The following is a 9,915-nucleotide window of genomic DNA, read 5'->3' on the forward strand; positions in this document are numbered from 1 at the left end:
AGAAGTACTTGTAGAATAGGAAAATATGTATTTCCACAAATAGTCATAAATGGAAACCTAAAGAAATACAGGCAAATGTATATCTACTTTTTAAGTAGACGCTTGAGGTGTGATTTTTTTTTTTTTTTCAGAAGTATGAACGTCCAGAACTCCAGCTGAATTCAGCGTGAGCTGTAGATGCTCGGTGTCCCTGAAAATAAGGCCCTTTGGCCAAATTCAGCAAAACAATTGTGTGTGTGTGAGTCCCATTGAGTGCTCTGCTTAATCAGAGCCTTTGGATGACATCCTGGTTCCATTGAAGTCAGTGGCAAAACTTCCATTGGCTTTAATAGGGCCAGGATTTCACTTTTTGTCTCTTTCTCGTAGGAGGGAGCATTACCCAAAGGCTAGAGCAGATACTGATATTTAGAATTTTTGCACTTTCTTCTCCGCTCTTCCAGTTATTCCCTTTGACCTTGGGCAAATTGCCTTAACTGCTCTGTGCCTCAACTTTGCCTTTAAAATAAGGAAAAGAGGAGCTGTGAGGCTAAAATAACATTTACCTTGCTCTAGAGATCCTCAGATGCTGTAGATGTATTATTAAAACTGACCCAGCCTCGTTCTACTGTCTACCATAGTCTTAAATTTAATTTCTGAAAATTTTTGGCAGCAAATCCGAGATTTGTAGTGCTGATTTACATAATTTTATTTTTTTTTAATTGCCATAGATTCATTGTTCAAAGTGTATGATTATATTTTCAATATATTGTTTGTGCTGTGGTAGATTTTAATTTTATCCTGAATTATTAATTACATACTCCTTTTTATTGTACTTTATTTTCCTCCAAATTCTCAGTTATAGTTGGGACTGAGTACAAGACATTAAACAACTTTTTATTACGTAGAATTCCTTGTTTTTTCCCCCTTTTTCTCCATTATCTCTCCTGCTTGTTCTTTTACTAGCTAGTCTGTGAATTCATTTTTCAATAGATGGCACCCTGCATTGTATATTACAGTAAGTGAAACAGCTGGTGTGTGATTAAAAGTTGATAGGGAAGTATGCAGCTTTAAAAGTGCAGGAGAGTTGGTGGACAAGAGAGCATAGGGTTAGATAATTGGTATTTGTGAAAAATAAGGAAATTACTTTAGTTTGAGGGTATCATTTTAGAATGTGAATGACCAATACTACAGCTCTATGGGGAGATTTTAATATCGAATGTTACATTTCAAAAGAAAACTGGCAATACAAAATAGTTTCAATATTTAGAAGTCATATCCATGTAGCAAAGTAGAACATAAGGACATTGATTAAAATGTTGCATCTTATCCAGAAGTTTATTTGACAGAAGCCAATATTACTTTAGAATCCATTAAATATACATGTGTGTATATTTAAATAAAGGTGATGTATATTTACTTAACTGCTTCCAAAATGTTTTGGGTGAATTGAATTGATCTGTTGTCTTTTTACTGATTATAGGGTTAGAGATTTGCTCTTAGCTGAGTTCAAGTACTGAAGTATTATCCAGTTAGATTAATACAACTTTGGCAAAACTTAGGGGTGTAATTCTCTTCACTGGTGTAGCTGCAGCAGTTGTGCTCTAGTTTAGACAGTGCCCAGATCTTTTTCACCACCTTGTCGTAGAGGGACTAGTAGTAAACATCCAAGCCCTGTCGACACCTGTGCTGAGTACTGGGCAGCCTGCCTGTGCCCTGTCTATAGTTGCTACTGGTAGCGCTCCAAGAGTGGTGAATTACATGCTGGATTTTTTTTGCCCCTAGTATAGACTAGGACTTTGTCATAGTTACCATATATCTTAACTTATAGGATACAATATATTTGGCAACAATGAACCTCTGGAGCTGTTGCTCTCAGTTTATGTGGTAAATTTAGCTTTCCTGTTTTATGGATATTAAATGGAAAACTCAGTGCTGTTTCCTTAGGGTACAGGGCTGCACAGAGATTTTGGAGGCCTGGGACAAAATCTGAAGCAGTCTCCCCTTCCCTTCCCTTGTCCTGTGGGGCTGGCTACCCACCCTGGGCATTGTGAGCTGCTACACAGGGTCACAGTGCCAAATCTGAGTGGCACTGCAACCCCATGCGCCCGGTCACAATGCCACTCAGTTTAGGGGGCACCCTGCAAACAGTCCCTTTTCCTCTCCTCTCCTCCTCCCTTTTCTCCATCTGGGTGGCCCTGTTAGGATATAGTACCTCTTTGAAAACAATGTGATTGAAACGTGGCAGATTACAATAAACATGCATCTTACTGGACCTAAGACTTTACAGATTTATAGTTAACTGTGTTTGTACATATATGCATACCTTTACAACTTAAGGTCTGATTCCTCAAATATTAATTATTGATGCAGTGCTTTATTTAGTGGGACTGCCAACCCTAGCGAGGCCACAATTCAGAAAACCATTTAAAATGCATAACGTTAAGCACATGAATAGTCCATTGACTGTAATGGGACTGCTATTGCTTGAAGACAGTTAAATAGATGCTTAAGGTCCCAATTCAGCATAATGCTTAAGCATCTCCTTAAATCTGTCCCTATTCAGGGAAACACTTAAGCACATGCTTAAGTCCCCAAGAAGTCTGTGGTATTAAGTGTTTTTCTGGATTGGTACCTAAGCCTGGTAGTTCCAGATTGTAAGAGTAGAACCTTATTTAGTCCCCAATACATTTCAGCAAATTTTACAAGAACCTTTTTGGCCACTTTAAATATCATGCCTCTTTATATGGTTATTAAAAATGCCAGTTTATTCAAGGTGGTGTTGCAAGTGAGTAACCACAAACACACTCCTATAGGAATATTTAAAAGTATGTTAGTGTCTAGACAAATTTCATATGCAACTTACATCAACTACCCATGATATACAATCCATAGATTGTATTGCAGAAGAAACTGATGTAATTTCTAATGAACAACAGCCCCCTGAAATGCTAAACCTTGTTTAGGAAGGGAATTAACTCCTAAAAGAAACTGCATCTGGTTTAGAAATAAGAACTAACCACTGTGAAAGCCAGGTTGGTAGCACAGTTTGTTGCCACTGGAGGATTAAGCACCTGCTTTTTAGCCTGGCAAAGTTTGGGAACACGAAAATTGAAGCTCTTTTATGGGGATGGACAGCAAGAGACTTAACTTCAAGGGAAACTGCTTGCCTTTCTACTGCCAAAATACTCTTAACCTCATGTATGCACAGAAGGGAATAGCAAAAAGACTGTAGCAATCTCTCCTGGGTTGTGCCCCCTCCTGCCACTTACTTGCTGCCATTCAGTTTGAGTGCACTTTGGCTTGTAACTTGATGCCAAGTAGGAAGAAGAAGCAGAGACTCGGACACTTCAGGCCACACAGTCTTTGTGATGAAGAAATGAGGATTGCAAAGGGAGGTTAAGGATTAATTTAATTTCATTATTGTAATATTAGCAACAGATAAAAGGTAAAATATAAATTACCCTACATTGCCAGGGAGATTGCTTTCTGATTAAATTGAAAACTAGATACGTTCCAATAGGGGGAATGTAAAATAAAATCTGCCTCATGTTAAACGTCTTATATAGTAAACCTATGCTGTACTCTAATGTAAAATGTATATTGCTTTTTTTCTAAAAAGGGCAATATTATCTGTACAGGAATGTTTATACAGTATCTCAGTACAGAGACTACAGATGCCATGGTTTAGTTTCCTACAGTGAAATATTTGAAGAGTCCATAAAAAGCCTTAGTATTTATTACACTGACATTGTTGATAAAGGAAGCTTTAGTTGATTCTCATGAGTGTTTTTTAAAATCTTACTTCTATTCTTGTATTTGACACAGTGTTTGCAGATGTAAATGTATAAATGCTTAGTTTCCTTCTGATTCTTTTACTTTGCCAAAATGTGAAGTCTTTTCTTGATTTTAATGTAATGAGAACCAGAGATGCCATTTTTGTTATTAAAATATATCACGTACGTACAAAATCTAACTAGTGGAAAACAAATGCTGGTAACTTTTATATTTAGAACTGTATTCATTTAAAACACAAATAAATAACTTTTTTGCCTTTTTTTTTTTTCCAGCCCTTCTGGAAGCCATATCACACTCAAGATAATAACTTACTGGCACAAGGTTATACAGACTCAGAACTGAAGCAGTCTGGAATATGTGAATTCTGTCAAAAAGTTTTCCCACCATCTACTACATCCAGGGGGGATTTTCTCAGGCATCTTAATTCACACTTTAAAGAACAATCAATGTATCCGGAAGCAAGCTGAATAAGACTTGTAGAGATACTGGGTTACACTTTTGTATATTTTTAATTCATGTGTGTATGTTAACTTCAGAATTAAGACTATGTTCGTAATGATGTCGCTGAAACTGTTTTTTAGTTAAGTTCATTTCATTTTTTTAAAATTACATTTAACGTTTGTAATTTTACATATTTAAGTTAGCCCATAGAAAACTGTAATTCAGTTTCACTTCAGTATGTCATGTTGCAATATGATCTTTGGGCCTGATCCTACAAACCTTTTCTTACGCAAGTTATCTTCACCTGAGTAGTCCCACAATAATTAATGACTACTTATGTAAGTAAGGACTACTTGCATGAGTACATGTTTGCAGAACTTGGCCTTTAATTTGGGGAGATAGTGTGAGCAGTCCTATCCATTTTCCTCAGTGCCCTCGGGCCTGATCCTACTCCTATTGTAGTAAATAGAAGCAGGAACAGGCCCCAAGAACATCTGAAGGGCGAGGGCGGAATGTCTAAATTTGACTTAAGACAGGTTCAGTGTTGTATTTTTATTGCAGATAAGGTTCTTATAAAACCACTAGAGCAGCCAAGTAACAGGTATGTCATACTTAAGATACATTTGTCTTTTGTTTACACTGATCTCTGCCAATGATGTAATAAACAGATTTGTCTCAGATACAAAACAATACTCGCTCTCTGGCTAAAATGAAGATAGCAATGGTATGTATCTTTGGCAGAGGTGCACTATTAAATAATGTATATTGTTAGCATCCATAGCTCATGGAAAATACCTGTTCCTCTGTGGGAGCTGACGCATGCTTTTACATAGAGAGAAGATGAGATGAACCAGGTTACGCTTTCCCCTAAAACTACAAGTTGAAAAGATAATTTAGCATTTCTTGTGGTTCCCTACTGACTGTGTTACTCAACCACAAGGGAATTTTTTAAAAAATTGAACAAAAGTCTTCACTTCAAAATACTCTCTTAAACTAGAAATCACTTTTAAACTATAATTTAAATTTTGATGGCTGTGTGTGTGTATTTTATGAATGCTAGATCAGCTAGCTTGCATTTTGTTTTTAAACAGTTGACTTGCAAAGATCTCTTCCAAGAGAGCTGTCTGCACTTAAGTCTGGACTGGAACTGTTCAGTCAAAGTGGTTGTTAGCATTAATATATTTTCTATAGCTACAGGTAAGCAAGGCCCTAACTTCTCTCTTTTCAAAGATTTATGGGGTGAGGGTCACCATTTTACAAAGCTAAAGGGAAATATAAATCTTGCATCGTTTTTAGAAGTGGATTTTTAAGTCACTGGAGAATGCTCTTACACTAAACGTTTTTCTACAACTATTTACTGTAGTTTTAAGTGCCTGCTGTGTATGTGACTAGCTGTTGGCTACTGATGTACTGTAATAAAGTACAGGGTACAGTGCTTGTCTGTTCGTGTGACCTGGAGAGTGCGTTTGTTACCATAATAGCGTTAAAACCCCTTTTCCTTCGTAGCTCCATGGATGGAAGGGTTTGAGGCAGGCACGTCTTTGGGCGCAGTGGGGCAGGTGAAGTTCCCGTCCAGTTATCGCTGGGAGGTGAGCGCTGCTGGGGGTGGTACTTAGTGTGGGGGAGATAGGGGGAGGGAATCGCTCTCCAAAATAGGCTGACACCCAACTGCCTTGTCCTCTGGCCCGTAAAAAGCAAGACCCACAGCTCACATTGGCTCATATTACCTTTTAATCCCTGCCACCTTTTTTGCGCGTGCCTGCGTTTTCCCTCTCCTGCTCCGAGCCGAAGAGTGTCCGCCCAGGGGCCAGAGCTCTCCTCTGTGCACAGCAGGGGTGGCAGGCCTAGCAACGCCCCTTCCCTCTCCTGGAGGAAGAAGCCAAAGAGGGGGAGTCCTAATCCACCTTGCCTATCAGCCTCGGGGGCCTGACTCCGACAAGAGTTAAATCTGCATTTCAAACACTCCTGCCTGAGGGGCGCCACGTCCAGGGCAGCGAGCGGTGCCCGGACCACAGCAAGGGGCTGCAAGCATCCATTTAAAACCCCACCACCCTCAAAGCACACCCTGGCCAGCTGCGAGCCGCTTGGAGCAGCGGGAGGTGAGGGCGCCGCTCTCGCGCTGCGCTCCTGGGGGAGGGGGCGGCGGCTCACGGACATCGGCTTTACTACGCTCCGCACCAGAGCAGGTTCCGTTGCAGCGATTTCTCCTCTCCCCCGTTTAACGCAGCAGCGGAGGCTGAGGCCGCAGGGGAAGTGCATTAAGAACCCATCACGGGTGGGAGGAAGGAAGCAGAATGAGGGCAGGAGCAGCAGGTTGGTGCCAAGGTGCTGCTTTCCTCCCTCTCTCTACTTCCTGCCGGGCTAGAAGCGTGAGCCGAGTCCCCGCCAGCCCTGGCGCTGCAGAGGCTTACAAGCCTCCACTGCTGTCTCGCTTGCAGTCCTCTGCCCCGCAGGGAGGGCGGTAGGTGGCAACGAACGCACATGTTCAGAGCCAGCAGCCCGTGAAGGTCTTAGTGGGTCTGACCTCCACCCAGGCAGGGTGTTTCCCCGGCCTCTGCCGAGAGGTCTCCCCTGGGGGTAGCGTTGGTGCAGGGGCTGCCTGGTGCTGGCGGCCCGGCAGAACACATGTAGCTCCTCTGCCTCGCGGCTACCGCGACAGCTGCGTGTAGCTCCAGTCATTCGCCTGTCATGGCAGTGCTCGGTAGAGGAGAGGAAAACACGCCTGTGGCAGATCCTCCGAGTCCTCCCCTGTGTGATTGCTGAGAGAGATTCGGGACATTAATTGAGGTCTCTTAGCTCTGGAATCAGTCCCCTCTGCCACACTCCAGTGGGAGCTGTCCCCCCCATCCCCCCCACAGATGTCAGCTCATTCGAGGAGTCTCAGATGAAGCTAAACTCTTTCTCCCTCCGTGCAGAAGAGAGTCTCCAAATGGCCACTGGACTTTCAAACTCCCCTCCCCATGCCACAAAAGTAACTAAACTGAGGCAATGCTACTGCCCCCCCCCCATTAATTGAGCCGGTGTGCCATTCAAAGTATCCTCTCCCCCCCCACACACACACACTCTCTCTCCACGGTGAATTCAGAGGCGACTCGGGAGAAGCTGGTCCCTCAGTAGAAAAGGGCACTAGAGGCTCAAACGAAGCTATTCCTCTCTCCCACCCATGGTGAGCTCAGCAGCTGGGGCTCAGAGGAAGCTCTGTCTCTTTCCCTCCCTGCCGAACATCCTCCTTTCCCCCGCAACCCGACAAGGTTAACTCAGCAGAGGAGTTTCAATCCAAATGGCAACTGGGATTGCATTAAAAAAAAAAACTGGAATAAGGGGGAGAGAAAAAAATCAGAAATAGGGAAAGAAAAGAGAAAAAGCAGCAGGCTGATTACGAGGTGTCAAAACTGCCAGGAGCAAGAAGGTGATAGCAATCAGGGGTGAGAAGAGTGCGCCATTCGTGCGGGGCAGCTAATTATCCGTCTCATTTGAGAAGAGCAGCATTCGAGGCAGCAGCGTTCGCCTGCTGAACGGTGACAGATTGGCGCGGAGGAGAGGGGAGGTGTTAAAACAATGGAGCCGGGCTTGCGAGCGCTTCTGCATGCTAATCAGCCCGGCCTCCTTCCTCCCTCCGCCCGCCCGCCTGCCGCGATCCCTCCTTCCCGCCCGCCGCATGGCAAGCCCAGGGCCCTCCGCAACCACACCACGCGCGCGCCGTGCCTATCGCCTGCAAGCCGGCCCGACCCCCCGGGGGCACCCAGCTCCCGCTGGCCCGGCCTTCCTCACACAGGCCGGCGTGTGGGGCAGTCCCCTGCCAGTGCCCGCTCCCCTCCTAGCCCCGGGATAGGCTGGACCCGTTAGTTCCTGGCAGTGTAGCGGGCCGAGGAGTCAGAGAAGAGGTGCCCAGGCGGGAGAAGCGCACGGCCGCGCTCTGTTACTGGGGCTCCAGCCTCTGCCGCTCCCGACCCGGGGGATCCCTGCTGTCTTTGTGTCTCGCTGGTCGGCTCCGGCAGATCAGCTGCCCGCCCCGGCTCTCCTTGAGCCCAGCCTCGTGCCTTGCAGACCGCTCGGCCTTGCAAGCCTGAAGCGCGGCACATGCCGGTCCCGCTCGCTGGCTGCGAGGAGGCACAAAGGGAGGTGGCCTTCGAGTGGGGAAAAGGTGCTCAGGTCTACATTGCTTTACATGCGCGCACCGCGTCCCTGCGCGGGAAGCCGCCCACCCCACTCCAGGCTGGGGGAAGACGCTGTCTGCCCAGGCCCTGCTCGGCCTTGCTCACTGCCCCCCACTTCCAGCACCCCGGGACTTCACCAAGGCAGCTCCGAGAGCGGTAGCATCTGCACCACTGGTACAGCTAAATGCGCCATATTCCTAGTGTGAGGCAGAAGAATGAGCGTTGGATTGTTTACTGTCAAATGTTTCTCAGTTTCTATTCCATCCTGCCCCTAAAGATTTTGATTACTATACACTTCTCCTTAACATTAAAATATTATTTATTACAGATTTACACAAACTGGATGTTTTTATGTTAAGGGAATAACATATTGATGCTGTATTACTTGCAGGAGTGTATATGAACGATGTAATTTCTGCATTAAGAGGGAGAAGGTGGTTCCTAATAATACACACCCCTTGTTCTCTGGCACAGACAGGAGAAATACCTACAGGAGGATTTTGTTCAGAATACTAGCTAATCCCAAAGTCAGCCCACCACCCGGTTCCTGAGCCTGTCGTGGTTTACCGAAATCCACTAGCCACACGTCTCGGTTTAGTTTAAAACCTCTCCTTTACAAGAGATATTTAAAACCATTTTGGTGTGCCTTACCAGGGGATTTGGAGGTTAAGCAAACAAAGAAAAGTGCTAGTTTTAGGCCTGTGATGAAGACCGTGCTAATCCAGGTTGAACACTACTTTCGATAGCTTTTTAATTGTTTTCAAATATGTATATAGCTAGTTATTGTTGTTGTTTTTTTAAATGATGCTACGCCTTTATTTGAGACTATTTGATGAGACTTTCCATGAGCATACAGATGGTGAGACTTTCATGCGTCTGTGGCTTTCTGACATCCCAGGCTGCAAAATCAATTCTCCAGATCGCTACAATACGCAGGGTGCGGAGAAGTCTAGTACCTCGCGATGCTCAGCATTAGATTTCTTTACATTTTTAGAAATGTTAAAAACGCTAGGTGCACAGTTTTGTATATGTAAATAATACTGACCTCCTGGATACACAAATAGGGGGAGACATTCATGTTAACCTTTGTGCCCTTTGCTAAGTAGGAGATTGTTCATCTTTGCTTCTGAATCTAGCGATGGGGGATGAAATCTCGGCTCTCTTTATAGTTTATCTACATGGAATTTTTGTAAAAAATATTTGCACACAAGGAGACAAAGATGAACTGATATTTGATCCCTAGTGGAAACTGGTTAAGTTCCCTGAACATATGGCTTATTGGGCTGTTGCTTCCTTTGACATAATTTTCCAAGATTGTTTAACATATACATCATCATATGATACACATATTGGCCGGAAAGAGGAATGCTGAGACTGTGGGTTCCACCCTGGCTATCATATTAATCACTTCTTTCATGCCTAAGAATGTTCAGTGGGGACTAACCTTACCTACAGAAGTGCATTGCATTTCTCCAGCTATTTCACTGGGAAAGAAAATCAACGAGCAGTGATTACACTTGTTTGGTTACTATCTGCCCAGAAA

The 9,915-nt window shown here is 44.1% G+C and overlaps 1 protein-coding gene across 4 annotated transcripts in view; it reads left to right on the forward strand.

The window, feature by feature from the left end:
- Window positions 1–5,660, forward strand: part of TANK (TRAF family member associated NFKB activator) — a 35,811-nt gene extending 30,151 nt beyond the window's left edge. For 3 of the 4 annotated variants that reach the window (XM_048869259.2, XM_048869261.2, XM_048869262.2), the window contains one exon: window positions 4,047–5,660. In XM_048869259.2, coding sequence (XP_048725216.2) covers window positions 4,047–4,241 — 195 coding nt within the window. In that variant the 3' untranslated portion in view covers window positions 4,242–5,660. Of the gene's footprint in view, window positions 1–131; window positions 231–4,046 lie in introns of all 4 variants that reach the window. The other variant, XR_007359126.2, reaches the window with a different exon arrangement.
- Window positions 5,661–9,915: the final 4,255 nt, after the last annotated feature.

Source organism: Caretta caretta, chromosome 11 (genome assembly GCF_965140235.1).
Source record: "Caretta caretta isolate rCarCar2 chromosome 11, rCarCar1.hap1, whole genome shotgun sequence".
Lineage (NCBI taxonomy): Eukaryota > Metazoa > Chordata > Testudines > Cheloniidae > Caretta > Caretta caretta.